The sequence below is a fragment of the Schistocerca americana genome, chromosome X (genome assembly GCF_021461395.2).
Source record: "Schistocerca americana isolate TAMUIC-IGC-003095 chromosome X, iqSchAmer2.1, whole genome shotgun sequence".
NCBI classification, from domain to species: Eukaryota; Metazoa; Arthropoda; class Insecta; order Orthoptera; family Acrididae; genus Schistocerca; species Schistocerca americana.
The window spans coordinates 954670666-954689343 of NC_060130.1; the positions used below are offsets into that span (position 1 = coordinate 954670666).

General features: G+C 40.7%; 1 protein-coding gene across 2 annotated transcripts in view; it reads right to left on the reverse strand.

Moving 5' to 3' along the window:
• LOC124555523 (mucin-5AC-like) overlaps window positions 1-18678 on the reverse strand; it is a gene marked incomplete in the record, with an annotated part of 160311 nt that overhangs the window by 90916 nt on the left and 50717 nt on the right. For both annotated transcript variants that reach the window (XR_006968557.1, XM_047129474.1), the window contains 2 exon segments: window positions 15632-15753; window positions 17179-17926. Coding sequence is in view for 1 of the 2 variants with exons in the window: in XM_047129474.1 (XP_046985430.1) it covers window positions 15632-15753; window positions 17179-17926 (870 nt within the window).

Here is an 18678-nt window from a genome sequence, read left to right on the forward strand (position 1 = left end):
AAAACACGAAATTATCAAATAGATTCTATTTAATAGCAAACTGCATCCAGATGAACTATAGTATTTTATCAGAGAGAATTTGAAATAACTTTATTTTCTGCAGATGAATATCGAAAATTTAACTTTCGATTACTGGTACTGCATATCATTTGGTGAAGCCCTATTTGGAAAGATAGTGTGTCAGAAAGTGTTTGCAAAATAAGAAGTGCATGAACACAACAAAGTATCAGTGCACTCGATTCACCAGTGCTGTGGAAAATGTGTGCAGCAGAATGGCCTGTATAAGATACACACCCCGTAACGCAACGCACTATTACGCTGTGGGACCTAGCATCTTAGAGCAATGAAATGATTACATTTGTCTGTTAGTTCAAATCTTGATACAACCAAGAAACTTTTAATGTGGCAGGTGTTTTAAACTGTGGTTGCATCAAACAAGGCTAGTGGTCAGGCCTTAACTACTGCATTTACAACGGTATGCCAACCTCAGTAGGCAAATGCGTAGTAGCTTTTCCCTCGTTTATTTTCTTTTCTTACTTTGAAATGAGTGAAAAGACTAATCGTGGACCATAACGGATTTTGATTACGACCCTGAACACTAGAAGAGATCTGCGACCCATACGACAGTTCTGTCCTTGCAGAACACAGATATAGGCTACTACCTTGCCATAAGGAGGCAGGGCATGTTTCCTCGCACCACTATCTATTAGAGTGTGGTTACTGTGGAACAGTGCAGCATGACCAGAGCTGCATAGTACAGTGAGCAGAACAGCACTGGCAATACAAACTAGCACTGTCCAGTGTGCACAATTCCAGTGGTGTTCCAAGCGGAGCAGTGGCAAGTTGAGCAGCACTGAGAGAATCAACCATGTGCAGTAACCAGAGTGTTTGAGTGACTGTGGCTGCGTTTGACAGTGCCGCCAGCATTCAGCTGTTACTGTGGGTAACAGAGGCAGTACTGCTGCCACTTGTGTTTATTCTGTTATACTGTTGAGAAAGTTGCACCAATGGAAGGCTTGATAACAACTGTTTTTACTTGGCATCCTTTATGGGACGAGTGAAACATCTGTCATCATAACTGATTATTTTGGAAAAGCTATCTTATTACTGACTGACAGAGGTGACAGACCGGCCTCATCCCTTAGCAGCCACAAGTCATCCGTGTTTCAATGCTTCTTTCCTGTCATATGTCCCAAGGTTCTGCATGTGTCGGTTTTTAAGGTACAATAAGAAAGATTAAGAAATGGTTGCCAGAGTCTCATATCACAGGAGGAGAAGTGGGACACACTGTGGTGCAACACAGCACCCATAATGAAGTGCAGAGCATATAACGCTCGCAGCTAGGCTATGTTTTGCAATTCTTGCGGCTTCTGTCCCTTGTCTAAAGCTGCAAAGGTCCAGTCAGGACACACATACTCCAAAATGCGGCAATATTACGAAATGATCATTCGCATGTACTACAATTACTGTTGAGCACCATTGCTAGCCCAGTCAAACCAGTCTCTGGACTAAAGCAACAAAAATATTTACTAGATCATGCAGTAGAGGAATTGACGGACTGCTACCAGGTTCTGATGAGCTTTTAAGTGAATTCAAACAGCTGTACCTCTCACATTTGACACTGTATGTGGCCACTCCCATTTATATGCACATTTTCACCCTGTTTTATTTCAAGTTCATTCTATATTCAACTTGCGTGACATTTTGGGTGGTTACTAACCTTACTATACATGCTGGGTATCACAGACACTTATACAGTGTGATCCGAAACTATCTGTTCAAATTAATACAACCTCCCAACAAGTATACCTAGTTAGAATACATATGGTCCTCAACGGCAGCTTCTGATGCTAGTGACAATTTACACAAAAGATAGTTCAGCACACTAATTATAGCAGTGGTATTCACAGGAAATGCATGACCATTAGCCTGTACGTACACAGTACATCGTCAGATCAATGATTGTTTTGTTCATTTGAAGATTACTGGCATGTCCGCAATGGTACCAGCAGCCACAGGAATTCCAGTGACAAGGTGGTGTCTTTTTCCACAATGGTTTCATACACCAGCAGCTTCATATGCTCCCAGAGGAGTCCCGAAAAGTGAGGACAGGTGACCTAGGTGGCCAGGCCACTGGGCCACCTTGGTCGATCCATCAATTCCTAAAGGTGTCTCCCAGATGATTCCTCACAGTAATGTTGAAATGGGCTGGCAGATCACTGTGCTGGAAGTACATTCTTTGTGTAACATTCATCAGCAGGTCCTCCAACAGTTCTGGCAACACACCTTCTAAGAAGATGTGACATCTCCATCTGCTGGGAAGAATGTACGATTCAGTCAACTTATCATCGAGAATGCCAGCCCAAATATCAACATCGAATTATTGTTGATGACCTCGAGGTCGAGTACTTTGTGGATTCACATGTGACCAAACATGCGAATTGTGACTATCTGAATGTTGGTACACATTCCCAGCCAGCAACACCAATACAACAGCTGAGATAGTAACATGTTCCATGGATCATTTTGCATGACAGATTATAATGATGTGGAATGAGTCATTTTACATCCACATCGCAAATTAATTTGTACATACAGTTCCATTCTGATCATTTCTAAGGTTTTTGTAAGAAAAAAAAAAGACCTACAGATGTGAGTTAGAAATTCCTACCTACCACCTTTTACACATTGCGGTAATAGAAAGTGTTCTAAAGAATAGAAGGAGTTAGCAAGGAAACACTTTCTCAGTTTGTTATCAAATTTTACTTTGCTGTCTGTCAGACGATTTATATCACTGGGTAAGTGATCAAAAATTTTTGTTGCAGCATTGTGCAACCCCTTTTTGTGCTGAAGACAACTTTAATGTGGAGTAACGAATGTCATTTTTCCTTCTGGCAACACTAAGAAAATGTTGATTTCAGAGACCATATGTTCCTCACCAAAATATATTTGTTTTGATGTTCTCTACCTCCTATATTAATGTCCACAAATTGTTTCAGAACACCCTGTATACCAAGAGTCATATGTGTTTCCACGCTTCTTTCCTGTCATACGTCCCGAGGTTCTGCACGTGTCGGTTTTTAAGGTTCAATAAGAAAGATTAAGATATGGTTGCCAGAGTCTCATACCACAGGAGGAGAAGCAGGACACTCACTTTGTGGTGCAACACAGCACCCATAATGAAGTGCAGAGCATATAACGCTCACATCTAGCAAAAGTCATGGTACTAACAAAGGAACATTCCCAATATCAATAAATGATCTTGATGAAAATTGGCGGGTGTGTAGATAGGGCAAAATAGTGCAATACATATTTTTTGTTTGTGTCCAATTTCACTTTCAAAGGGTGAAACACAAACTGAAAGGTAATTTGGAATTTTAGGTTTAGAGGAAATATCTTAGAAACAATGATCTATGAAAATGTTTTTCATGTAGAATTTGGTATGTAATTTATGTTCTTCAAAACAGTATAATCAACTTTTGTAATAATTTCAAATTCTGCAAAATACCCCATCGCCATCAATTAATTTTGAAAAATGAAAACTTTTGTTACAATATTAATTAAAGAAGCTTTCAAGCCACATACATACCTGTTTAATAAAGCTGGTTTCTGAAATACCATTTTTGAAAAGTATGATGTACACAATATGCTGCAAGTATTTTCAACATACCTAATTAAAATCTCTAAGTATTCATTACTATTCTAATTACTCATTTGTATTTATTTTTGTTTTAAATTATTATTTTACATTTTTTGTTTTGTTTTTTAGTTTACCACTTCACAGTCATGTATTCTGTTAATTGAAAATAATAGGAAACTCATTATTATGACAGAAAATGATTAAAATAATGATACTCTATAAGCAAATTACTAAAACATAACTTTAACACCGTGCACATAAAATATTGTAACGAAAGTTTTAATTTTCCAAAATTAATTAATGGTGCTGCGGTATTTTGCAAAATTTCAATTCATTACAAAAGTTGATTATACAGTTTTCAAGAACATTAATTACAAATCAACTTTTATATGAAAAACATTTTTTATATACCATTGTTTCAAAGATACTCCCCGTAAACTTAAATTGTCAAATTACCTTCTGGGGTGCGCTTTACCCCTTAGAAGTGAAACTGAGCACAAACAAAAAAATATGTAGTGCACTGTTTTCGCCCCTCTCCACACTACCCACATTCCATCAATATCATTTATTGACTCTTGGAAACATTTCCGTGTGAGACACACACACCAGATAACACACTCCACATAAAAAATTAAGCCACACATCTACGTTGCCTTATGAAAGGATGTAATCATCTATCTCCTGTAAGCTGATATTGTTCTGTGAGAAACTGAAGTATCCAGTATAGACAGGAACATTGTTTTAAATGTCATACTTTTCAAATACCCCAGAAGCAAGAGAAAAAGAATATTCTTTCGATAGTTCTTCAGTAACAACACCAGTACTGGTAGTTACTACAGGACAAATGAAAAGAAAATTGTTTTAATTAGGTATCAAATATTAAATTTAGATAAATATAAATTGTCACTTAGAAAAGTTTGGGGTAGACAAACCTCTGAACTCCTTTGAACAGCAGTGGTAGTCTAGGCATTTGCACTAATTTTATATTATGGAAATTTTATGTGGCTAACATCAGAAACATTTCCTCTGCATGTGAACACACTTAACATACCAACCCTAAATCATCAGTGTTGCATACCAAGCTGGAGTCTTCTGGGGATTCCACGTTTTTTTACTTAATTTTGCAACATAGCAGTGTAGAAGGTTACTCATACTAGGTTCTTTCAACAGCTAAAAATATATTTAAACTAAATAAACATTACTGAAGTGTTGCTCTATCATTAAACCTGATAAATTGGAGAATACATGCAAATGAATTTTGTGCCATGGGAGCAATAAAAGTATTTTCATTGGTTGTCCGCTTTTCAGAAATTGGTTCCTTTCAGCAATGAAGAGCTCCAGCAATTACACACACACACACACACACACACACACACACACACACACACAGTTTGTCAGAACCTATATCTGTCCAAATTCTCGTTCTGCTCAGAGTTATCACTGGCACTGTAATGCTGAACACCACATAACGGTTCAGCATCGGTGGGAAAGGAACACAGTGCCATGATGCACGGCTTTCAGGATGTCATGTAAAAGATGGGAGCGTTTGGTTTTACTTTCACTTGAACAATGTTCTCAGATTCCATGCTAGTTGGCAGGGAGGTCATACTGTTTGAGGTAACTAATTAACTCAGGCTTCAAAATGTGTTCTGCAATTTACAGCAGATTGACGTCAATGATAACTTGTCACTTCTGTCACTTTGTCACTGTAGACCCCATTTCAGGCCACTCACTGAGCATTATGCCCTCTATATCCAAAAAACATTTTGGCCATATTATCCTCAACCAAAAGATACCCCAATCAGCTGTTACATCCCCCTTCCACCGAAATCACACTATCCCCGACTGTTCTTTTTGGAAATTTTCCAAGCTTTCACAGCTACTGACTAAAGCAAGAATATTTCATGTGGTAGACACTAATTGCAACTATGACTGTGTTGCCATGAAGTATCATACGCGGACCAATTTGCTTAAAACAAGCAACAAGATTCAAGATTCATGGGGAATGGGAGATCCAAAGTGTAATACAATGTAACATGGCTGCCTTACAATACTAATGCTATGAATTATTGGATTCCACTGTCTGGTGGAGCTAGCTGTGGCAAATATAATAACCATAACTCTTAAGTTTCTGAAAGAAACTGGAAGTTGCACTGTATTCTGACCTTCACACACAGTACCCAACTGCCTGCATCCCTTTCAAATGGTCATCAATTTAACTTTCTTGATGTAAGCTCATGAAATTGTGGCCCACTAAATAAACAACACCATTTCTCTCTTTTTTTAAAAAAAGTCTCATCTGTGTGTTAAATAAACCTCTCATCACAAAATCATCAAGACAAAGAAAATATCTGCATTACTGACAATATTACATGAAATATAAATTTTTCAAAGTAGCAAAAGCTCTTCATTATCTGCTTCTTACCTTTTCTGCGGCATTGTTCCTTTGTAAATAAAGTTGCATTTTACTTCCATCATTTAAGACACTCATACCCAATACTATCCTATTGTGCAACTCTATATAATTATTTTCATGTAATCTGCAGGACATGAAAAGAAATATCCAACAAAAGGTTTATACAGGGTGCTTATAATTAAAGTGAAGCTGTACTCTCTTAGACTTTCCTGGCAATTCATTGTCACCTTGTTGAGATAAGATGTTCTTCCCATGGTCCTCATCTTCCCAACACAATATTTTCATGCCGTAACTCAACATGGTGTAGACTAAAGTCTCTTATCAGTAATCAAAATGTCCTTGGTCCCGGGCTCAAAACCCACCACTACTTAAATTTTGATTCATAATCATGCCAACAGCCTTGTCAAAGAGGGTGGAGGAGTGGACAGAGGTTCAGGGCGTTCTCTTAACCCTGGGGTGAGAAACTGCCCCTAAAGGCGGAAGAATCAGCAATGATCAACAGTGCGAGGACGCAGAAAGCAATGGAAACCACTACATTAAAGACACACAACATGTATCCACAGGACATGTGGCCTGTAACTGAAAAAGTGTCATGATGATTTCTCTGATCTCCGGGAGGGAAATGCCGAAGGGGAGGTTACCATGAGAAAAAAATTGAACAACCAATGAAAAGATAATGTTCTATGAGTTGCGGCATGGAATGTCAAAAGCTTGAATGTGGTAGGGAAGCTAGAAAATTTGAAAAGGAAAATGTGAATGCTCAATATAGATGTAGTAGGGGTCAGTGAAGTGGAACTGAAAGAAGACAAGGATTTTTGATTAGATGAATATAGGGTAAGCAGCAGAAAATGGTACAACAGGAGTAGGATTCATTACGAATGGGAAGGTAGGACAGAGAGTGTGTTACTGAAAACAGTTCAGTGAGAGGGTTGTTCTTATCAGAATCGACAGCAAACCAACACCAACAACGATAGTTCAGGTATACATGTCGATGTCGCAAGCTGAAGATGGAGATAGAGAAAGTACATGGAGATAATGAAAGGGTAATGCAATACATAAAGGGAGACGAAAATCTAACAGCCATGGGGGACTGGAATGCAGTTGTATGGAAAGGAGTATCAGGAAAGGTTACAGGAGAATATGGCTTGGGACAACGAAAGAGAGAGGAGAAAGACTAACTGAGTTCTGTAATAAATTTCAGCTAGTAATAGTGAATACTCTGTTCAAGAATCACAAGTGGAGGAGGTATACTTGGAAAAGGGAAAATTTCAGTTAGATTACATCATAGACAGTTTCCGAAATCAGATAATGGACGGTAAGGTGTACCCAGGAGCAAATATAGAGTCAAATCACAAAGCAGTAGTGACGAAAAGTAGGTTGAAGTTGAAGAGACTAGTCAGGAAAAATCAAAACACAAAAAAGTGGGATACGGACGTACTAAGGAATAACAAGACATGCTTGAAGTTCTCTAAGGATATAGATACAGCAATAAGTAATAACTCAGTAGGCAGTACAGTTGCAGAAGAATGGACATCTCTGAAAAGGGCAGTCACAGAAGCTGGAATGATAACATAGGTACAAAGAAGCTAACTGTGAAGAAACCATGGGTAAGAGAAGAAATACTTCTGTTGATCGATGAAAGAAGGAAGTACAAAAATGTTCAGGTAAATTCAGCAATACAGAAATACAAGTCACTGAGGAATGAAACAAACAGGAAGTTCAGGGAAGTTAAGACAAAATGACATGAAAAATGTGAAGAAATCGAAAAATAAATGGTTGTGGGAAGGACTGATTCAGCGTATAGGAAAGTTAAAATAGCTTTCAATGAAATTAAAATCAAGGGTGGTCACATTACGAGTGCAACATGAATTACACTGTTAAATGCAGAAGAGAGAGTAGATAAATGGAAAAAGTACATTGAAAGCCTCTATGAAGGGGAAGATTCGTCTGAAGTGACAGAAGAAGAAATAGGAGTCTACTTAGGGGAGATAGGGGATCCCGTATTACAGTCAGAATTTAAGAGATCTTTGGAGGAATTAAGATCAAGTAAGGCAGAAAGGATGGATAACATTCCATCAGCATTTTGAAATCATTGGGGAAGTGGCAGCAAAATGACTATTCACGTTAGTGTGTAGAATGTATGAGTCTGGTGACATACCATCCAACTTTCGGAAAAATATCCACACAAATCCGAAGACTGCAAGAGCTGACTGGTGCAAGAATTACCGCACAATCAGCTTGACAACTCATGCATCCAAATTGCTGACAAGAATAATATACAGAAGAATGAAAGAGAAAACTGAGGATATGTTAGATAACCATCAGTTTGGCTAGAGGAAAGGTAAAGGCACCACAGAGGCAATTCTGACATTGTGGTTGATAATGGAAGCAAGACTACACAAAAATCAAGACACATTCGTAGGATTTGCCGACTTGGAAAATGCGTTCGACAATGTAAAATGGTGCAACATGTTCAAAATTCTGAGAAAACAGGGGTATGCCACAGGAAGAGGGAGGTAATATACAATGTGTACAAGAGCCAAACGCAGATAATGAGAGAGGATGACCAAGAACAAAGTGCTTGGATTAAAAACGGCGCTAACAGGGTTGTAGTCTTTTGTCTCTACTGTCCAATCTGTATATACAAGACGCAATGATGGAAATAAAAGAAAGGTTCAAAAGTGGAATTAAAATACAAGGTGAAAGGATATCAATGATACGATCTGCTGATGACATTGCTAACCTCACAAAGTGAACAAGAATCACATGAGCAGCTGAATGAAATGAACAATATAACAAGAACAGAATGTGGACTGAGAGTAATTCGAAGGAAGATGAAAGCAATGAGAAGTAGCAGAAATGAGAACAGCGAGAAACATCAGAATTAATGGTCATGAAGTAGATGAAGTTATGGAATTCTAAGACCCATGTAGCAAAATAACCAATAATGGAAGAAGCAAAGAGGACATCAAAAGCAGACTAGCACTGGCAAAAAGGGCATTCCTGGCCAAGAGAAGTCTACTAGTATCAACAATAGGCCTCAATTTGAGGAAGAAATTTCTGAGAATGTACATTTGAAGCACAGCATTGCATGGTAGTGAAGTATGGACTGTAGGAAAACCAGAACAGAAGAGGACTGTAGGAAAACCAGAACAGAAGAGAATCGAAGCATCTGAGATGTGGTGGTACAGACGAATGCTGAAAATTAGGTGGACTGGTAAGGTAAGGAATGAGGTGGTTCTACACAGAATCGGAGAGGAAAACAATATGTGGAAAACACTAGCAAGGAGAATGGATACGGTGACAGAACATCTGTTAAGACATCTGGGAGTGACTTCCATGGTACTAGAGTGAGCTGTAGAGGGCAAGAACTGTAGAGGAAGACAGAAACTGGAATACATCCAGCAAATAATTGAGGACACAGGTTGCAAGTGCTGCTCTTAAATTGAAAAAAATACGAATTAAAAAAAAAATAAAACCTCAACGTCTTCCATCAGGTGTTCCCAGAGACAGACTGTCGTGCTGACTGGGTCCGTATGTATGCTTGGGAGGTGCCACGAGTTCCATCTGGTGGCTACTCTGGAACAGACGTTCCTGCTTCAACCTGTGCCCGCGAGGTACACTTCCACACCACTGCAGGTATTCCTCACTCTGTCCATGCCTGCTGTAACAGTCTCCCACGGCGGTGGCCATGTCATGGTGCTCCGTAATCAGTTCGCGCCCTCGAGGCAAATTCTCTGTTGTCTTGCACCACTGTAGTTGTTCCCTGTGCTGTCTGCACCCCCTGTGGCTTTAGCTCGCAGCAGTGTCCATCTACTGGTGTTCTGTATTTGGTCCACGCCCACGAGCTGCACTTCTGGGCTGCTCCAGGTTTTCTGTGTTCTGTATTCGGTCCATGACCACAACGCACGCTGCTCTAGGTGTCCCCTATTTGCTCCACACCCACTGCAACTGTCTCCCATAGTGGCAGCCACACCTGGCATACTGTATTTGGTCCACAGTTGAGAGGTGTGCTCCCTGCAGACACGCGACTCTGGAGGCATTCATTATGCTGTCTGTGCTCGTTGCGGCTGTCTCTTGTGGTGGTATTAGTCGCCTTATGTTCCATACTTGATCTGTGCGTGCAAGGCGGACTCCCTGCAATTTTGTGCTGCCGCTGGAGTTCCTGCAGCAGCCTCTTATGGCGGAGAATGTTGCCCAGTGTTCCAGATTAGGTCTGCTCCCATGAGGCATGGTCTCCGAGATCTCATGTTTCATATCTCGCCCACGCCAATTGTGTGTATTATTTGTAGCAGTAGCTACCATCTAGTGCTCCATATGTGATCTGAACCTGCCATTCATGCCTGCCATTGTCCAAGGGTCATTACTGGAAATGGGAACTTTTTTCTGGTGTTCCCATATCAGTTCAAACCCCAGATTCCACGCTCTGCTGAGCTGGCATCTTGCTTCGTGATTGATTAGGTTTACTGCTATCTAGATTTAAACTGATTCAGTAGTGACACTGTCCCAGAATCTAGGGGTTTGGGCCGGGTCCTGGTATAACCATAATCTATGGTGTGTTAGTGCTCCAGGCAGTGTTCTGCTATTGCTGATTTTGTGGCCTGACCTAGGCTAGTACGTCTTTGGCATTTCTTAAATCTTATGTCCACTGTTGTTGACATTTGGCCAATCATAAGACACACTGTTTCCACAAGGTATTTAATAAACACCTGGTGTTCTTATCCCCAGATCATCCTCGAGCATTCCAAGAAGAGCACTGATTTTGTTGGGTGAATAGAACACACTTTTGATTTTGTGTTTCCTCAGGATTCTTCTGGTCTTTGAGCAGATAGGCCCTGCATATGGTAGAAAAGCTACCTTCCTGGCCTCTTCTTCTTGTTGCCCTTCTGGTGTATCAAGTTGTGTGGTGGTATGCACGCTTTGCAAATGTCCCTGGTTGAATATCCGTTGTCAGAGAAAACTCACTGAAAGTGTTCTATTTCCATTGCCAAGCTGTCAGTGTTGGAAACTGTCTTGGCTTGGTGTACAAGTGTTCTAAGAACCCTGCTCTTCTGTGCTGGTTGGTGGTAGTCATCAGCATGTAGATTTAAGTCAGTGTGTGTTGGCTTTTGATACACACTGTGGCCCTAGGTGCCATCTGCCATCCTGTTCACCAGGACATCCACCAACGGAACCTTACCACCTTGCTCTCGTTCCACGGTAAACCTTATTTTTGGATGTTTTGAGTTCAGATGGTCCAAACACTTATCCTGTGTTTCCGAGCTGTAAGGCCAGATGAGGAACATGTCATCTACAGATCTGAAGAAACACATTGGCAGGTACGTGGAAGTGGTAAGGGCCTCATCCTTGAAGTTCTCCATAAAGGTACTGGCCACTACCAGAGAGAAGGGTGTACCAATCACCACAGCTTCAGTCTCCTCATACAGCTGGCCTTTATATACGAAGGAAGAGGGTGTTAAAATTTGCTTCAAGAGATCTAGCAAAGCTCCGACAAATCTCTTGTTGATCAAATCGAGTGTACCCTGGAGTGATACTGTGGTGAACGGGGACACCACGTCAAAACTGACCATGATGTCTGCATCCGAGGTACATAAGTTTCTGAGACATTCCACAAAATCTGATGAGTTGCAGATGTGACTAATGTACTTAAGGTAAGTAGCTGTCAGGTAGGTGGCTGCACCAATGTTATTCATGATGGGACATAGTTGTACATCACCTTTGTGGATTTTTGGTAACCCACATAGTCTGGGTGGTACTGGTGTCTTGGATGTCAGTTGCTTCTCAACCTTCTCAGGCAGACCTGCTTCCTTAAAGAGAGTGTTAGTTTTTCTGTTCGCACTATCAGTGGTATCATATTCTAATGGATGATAAGCAGGGTCCTCTAGAAACTGACAAATCTTCAGGTAGTAGATGGTCTTCCGTATTATGACCAAAGAGTGCCCTTTGTCCGTGGCAACAACATTATGCAGCCCAAAAATTGGTGAAACTTGAAAGCATGAAAAACAGAGTGCAGCAACATGTGATTTCCGCTAAGTGGTAAATTTGAGGGATCAGACATTGGATGAAGTCACACTGAGGGTACTCAGAAGGCACCTTAACTTTGCAGTAACTCACAGAAGCCTACTGGTAGCCGGCTTCATCAGCTCCGTGAAGCAAGTAGGCAACGCACTACCTTCAAGTCTGGCAGAGAGATTGAGAGACAGACATGCAGGGTACTAACTGGAGCCAGGCCTCCCAAATGAACATATCAAGAGATAAGAGGATAGCTCTCAAGAGGTTGGGGGATGACAACGTCAGAGTGGTGTTACCCGCAGACAAAGGGAACTCTTTGGTCATAATGCAGAAGACCAAATACTACCTGAAGATTCAACTTCTGTTGGACCCTGCTGATCATCCACTAGAATATGACTCCACTAATAGGGTGAAAATGAAAACGATGACGATGACACTCTTTATGGAAACAAGCTTGCCTGAGAAAGTTGTGAAGCAACCGACACCCAAGGTACTAATACCCCCCCCCCCCCCAGACTATATAGGTTACCCAAAATTCACAAAGATGTACAGCTACGTCCCATCATGAATAATATTGGTGCAGCCACCTACCCGTCAGCTACATACCTGAAGAAGATGTTAGCAACATATGTGGGAAAGTGCAATCAATCACACCTGCACCTCATCATTAAACTTTGTGGAACATCTCAGAAACTTACGTGTCACGGATGCAGGCGTCCTGGGCAGTTTTGCTGTGGTGTCCCTGTTCACAAGGTCACTCCAGAGTACACTCGATCTGATCGGTGAGAGATTTGCTGCTTTGCTAGATCTCTTGAAGCATATTTTAACACCCTCTTACTTCGTATGCGAAGGCCAACTGTATGAGCAGACTTAAGTTGTGATGGGTAGCACCTTGTCTCCGGTAGTGGCCAGTCTGTTTATGGAGAAGTTCAAAGATGAGGCCCTTACAGTTTCCACCAACCTGCCAATTTGTTTCTTCAGATATGTAGATGGCATATTCCTCATTTGGCCTTACAGCCAGGAAACAAAGGACAAGTTCTTGGACCACATGAACTCTCAACATCCCAACAAAGTTCACCATGGAGCTAGAGAATGATGGTCAGTTTCTATTGCTGGATGTCCTGGTGAAGATGAAGGCAGATGGAATCTTGGGCCACAGTGTGTATTAAAAGCCAAAACACACACACACACACACACACACACACACACACACACACACACACACACATCAGCTACCATCATCCAGCACACAACACCAGGGTCCTTAGAACACTTGTACACCAAGCCAAGATGGTTTCCAACTCTGATAGCTTAATAACAGAATTAGAACATCTTTAGCGAGTTTTCACTGACAACGGATATTCAACTAGGGCCATCCAAAAAGCATTACATTTCACCACACAACTTGATACACCAGAAGATGAACAAGAAGAGATCAGAAAGGTAGCTTTACTACCTTATGCAGGACCTAGCTCTTCCAAGATAGATAGATCCTGAGGGAACCCAAAAGTGTCTTCTATCTGCCCAACACAATCGTGGCTCTTCATGTAACAGTCAAGGATGATATGAAGTTCAGAAAACCTGGTATTTAACAGATGCCTTGTGAATACGGTACGCCTTACGCCGGTCATACATCAACAACAGTGGACGTAAGACGTAAGGAACATCAGAGACATCATAGGCTAGGACAGGCCACAAAATCAGCAACAGCAGAACACTGCCTGGAACACTAATACACGATGGATTATGATAATACCAGGATCCTAACCCAAGCCCCCGGTGTCATCAATGAACCAATTGTAATCAAGATGGCAGTACATCTAATCAATCGGGAAGCATGATACAAACTCAGCATAGCATGAAATCCAACATTCTAGCTGCTACAGAAACACGAGAAAAAAGTTTCCATTTCCAGTAATGAATCTCTGACGACTGCAGGAGTATACGACAGGTCCAGACCACATACGGAGCAGTTGGTTGTGGCCATTGCTGCAGGAGATGGTCACAACTCACGCAGAAGAGATATAGAATATCATCAACAACCTGAGACCTCAGGGAGCACACCTCATACGAGCAGACCTAATACAGAACACCGGACGGCAGTCTCCGCCACAAGAGGCTCCTGTAGCCGGCACACACGTTACACAGAACTGTGGCAGCAGCGCAAAATTACAAGGAGCAAGCCCCATGGGAGGAGACCGAATACAGAACACCATGGCAGGGCCACCATGCAGGAGACTGCCATAGTGGAAACAGAGGGAATGAAAAACACCTGCAGCAGTGTGGAAGCGTGCTTCGTGTGCAGGGAGCAAAGAGAACACCCGATCCAGAGTGGACGCCAGATGGAACTCCAGGCACCACCCACATATAAACATTGGACCCATTTAACCAGGCAGTTAGTCTCAGGGAATACCTGATGAAGATGTCAAGTTAATGCCATCAAAATATTGTTCTGTGAAGACATGTACCATTGGCACACCACCCAACCTCAATAAGATGCTGAAATATGTAAGTTGGCCAAGGAAGGAGCTGCAATTAATCCTGCAGATCAGATTGCTCTAAATATGCAATAGTCAAAACTGTATGCTGTGATGTCATTTCATGTTGTAACACATGGCAGTACTCCACTGTTCTATCAACTTGAGTTATTGCAGAATTGGGTAACATACATTCTGCCATTACCATAAAACAGGTTGAACCAAGACTATTACAAGAACACTACCTCTTGCCATTAGCTCAGCAGTACAGTGCTCACATACCCATTGCAGCCCGAGGCACTGGTGGTTTTTAGACAACTGAAGTTGATGAAATACAATGTGTGAAACATGCCCAGTCCATAGCAAACAGCATCCAACCACAGACTCAGGCAAAATCACAACCACTGTAGTGCTCGAACATCAAACAAGCACTTGAAGATGCTGTCCCTGCTGTTATGGTGACAACGGAGCAGTTATCAAATGCTGTGGCCTGGTACCTGCTTGCCACTACATGTGATGGATGCTCTTCTATCAAATAATTTCACAAATGTATCAATGCTGTGGCAAATAGCCCTGTCCAAAATGAAATGTCACAGTATGAAATTCATCCGGCCCCCCCTCCCACCCCCAACAAAAATCATTCTGCAGAATACAAAATGACTCATATGATGAATTGCACCCTCTGACGTAGATTAATTATTGCCTCCATGTTTCCACTTCATTTGATGCCTCTTAACTTATTTAATACTAATCTTCTCAGTCACACAAGACATGGTATTACTGGGCTTAGGTGTGAGCAGTTCCTGTGCCAATTTAATCACTGTTTTGCCAACAGACTATTGTACACATCCTCCCAGTATGTATTCAGTTGGGCCATTAATTTTGAGTGTTCCAATTTTCACTGTCATACAGCATATTTGACAGTAATTTCATTTTGGGCATATTTTGTAACAATTATTTTGACTGTAATATATGCTAAATATTATTTGTCTTACTTCTCTAGTACAACAGTAATACACACCATTTGCCTACGGCACAGCACTCTTTGCTTCAATATAAAGCAACAAAATGGAGGTAAAAACTTACCTGAGGGCTGAGGACTGGTATTTTTTGAAATGTAACAGGTCCAGCAGTCAGGTAGGCTATAGAGTTGGCTGGTACGTGGATAGCACTACTCGATGCTGCTATTCTTACATTCTGTGTTACACCTAAAAATAAGTTATATATAAATGTGTATTCTTTTCAACAAAGGCATCAATTATTGTCTATAAACCCAAGCGTTGCAGTAGCAGCAGTACTGCTTCATTGCTAATAAAACAAAATTCTCATTAACAGCAAAAGACTGATTAATTTCAGTTTTAAACATTTCTCTGACACTTAACTGCAAATTATGTCTGGTTTCTAAATATACAAAGAGTGTCATGAAAGTTTTGACAATAGTCTGAGAAAATGAAGGAAGCAATAATTGCAAACCAAATACTTTCATTGGGCTTCAAAGTAATCATCGTTATCTACAACACAGTTCTGGCATCAGTTTCAAAGCTTTTGGAAACTGTAAGCAAACGCTTCTTGTGGAGTCACTCAAAGCACTGTGGTCACGCCTTGTGGGATATCCGCATATTTATGGGAGCCAAGACCTGGTGCTACCAATAGAATCTGGAGACCAAGTAACAGTCAACAAAAAGGTGTTCATTGACTTACCTATCTTCTTTGGATGGATCACACCCTGGCTATTGAAAAACGTGATGAACATTGTCTTCATCCTGGATTTTGTCAGTCAACTTTTTCTGAGAGGCAAGGAAGGCTAACCCCATGCAACTGACTGTCCCTTGGTCTACCGATCATATTGGTAGCACCAGATCTCGTCTCCTGTTTCGCTGCAGATATCCAACAATGCATGACCAAAGAGTTGAGCGATTCTATAAAAAGCTCTTGCTGACAATTTCAAACAGCTTTACAACTGCAGGGGTTCAACAATCTCCTGGCAAAAAAGGCCTTGTCCTCCTCATGAGCCATAATTACACAAACATGTACATTTGAAGATAAATATTTAGGAGATTTGCATGTCCATACTAGTGCACAGGATAAATGGCGATTCTAAATAGAGGTTCAAAAATGTTGAAGAATGGAAAAGGCATGTAAAATTTGGGATTCTGAACAACAAAAGAAATGGAAGAAGTGAAAAAATGTCTGCCAAAGAAGAGGGCTGTTTCCCTTTTAGAAGAAAAATACACCACTATCAGGCTTAAAAGAAATAGATTTTCCTTTTTTAGCTAAACATAATTCAAAACACAATTTCCAAAATATATAGTAAACAAAGAAATAATGAACAACAACTTTCATACTGCAAAAGGGTAACTTCTAATGCACTTTAGAGGAATTCAACTCATTTATTTACAATAGGGAAAAAATTCAAATAGCATCACAGGTTAATACCATGAACATGAACATAGTTGAAGTACACATTTTAAAATCAGAGCAGTGGTATCAAAGTAACTACAAAATTAGTTAACCATCTGCCATAAAGATTTTTGTTTTTTACACTGCAAGAAAAGTAAAATCTTATTTATAAAATGAAATTCTAACCTTTACAACAATTTATTATCTACTAATTATCTTTGAAGAAAATTTACCTTTTACAGATGATGCTTTCACTACATCAGGCAACGAAGCAACTGTCATAATAGGTTTCGGCTGTTCAGCACTGGTTGTTTGTGAGCTGAATACAGAATTTGAGTTTACAACTTCTGGTTGACTGCAGTTTGCAGTAATTCCACTAGGAAGTGAAACCTTTATGAGAGGAGTCGTTAAAGCAAATGTTGGAGTACCAGCAGGTTTCTTTCCCAACAAACTGGTCATAACTTCAACGGCATTTACAGTTGTATTTTTTCTTTTCCTCTTAGCTTCAGCACTAGATTTATATGTCTCTGTAGGCCTCTTCAGACTTGCACTAAGAATATTTGGCATATGAAACTGACCAGTCTTCACAAGTGATGGTTTTGAGTTACCCACAGTCTTTGCACTAGTCGTAACACATTTGGCAAAAATGTTTTTAAAGCTATTAGCACTATTCTGAGTACCAGAATTCTGGTTCTTACGTGTTATGTTGGGAAGAATTGGCACGTGATTCTTTGCTGAGTTTATTAGAAGTGTGTTTGCACCTAACAAACTAGGTTTGGTGCTAATGTTTGTGAGGACAGATTTCATCGTAGATGCTGCATGATTTGTAGCATTGTTCAGCTGAATGCTGTATATCTCACTGGTCATTGGTACTCTAACAACTCCTTCTGTTAATGCAGTCTGCAGGCCATTTCTTGATTGATCTGGACGTCGGCTTGAAAACTTCACAACACCCTGCTTTCGACAGGTAAGCGAAACCACCTGAAAATCAAGAAAGCACAAACGTGTATTCACTCTCAGTGTTTTTAATATTCGTACATAAAACACATGCTCAATAGGAGAAATAAAGACAGATTTAAAGGTATCGCTGCCGCTAGAGTGACTGAAGTATCATTTTATAAAAGTTGGTGAAGCAGCCCATCACCTAATCCTTGTACAAAATAAAATAAAATAAAAAAATAAAAATAACCCCCCCCCCCCCCCCCACACACACACACACACACACACTCACAAAACTTGCATCTCAGAGAGAGAGAGAGAGAGAGAGAGAGAGAGAGAGAGAGAGAGAGAGAGAGGGCGGGGGGGGGGGGTAGGGGGAGGCAGGGGGGGGGCACTGGATACAAACTATACAAACTGCAACAAATGACCTTCAAACTTGATGCCACCTGCGTAGTAGAGGAATGAGTGGTAGTTACGAAGAAATAAATGCTATACTATGGAAGTGAGTGAGAGAAGGGATAGGACGACACAAGGTAAAGTCAAAATAAAAGAAATTGAAGAGGGCAAGTAATAATATTGACAAATAAGGCATCCAGATAGGATAAAAACAGATTAGGAGGGATAGGAGGAATAAGGTGTAGGGGTGGTAGAGGGGAGGGTGTACCAAGAGAAAAAGGTGTGTGCAATTTACACAAAAGGTTCTCTCGAGCAAACAAATGCTACAGTGGGTACTAGAAGGTTATGTAGGGGGAGCCCCAAGCAACACAATCTGATCTTTTCTCCCTGTTCAGAGA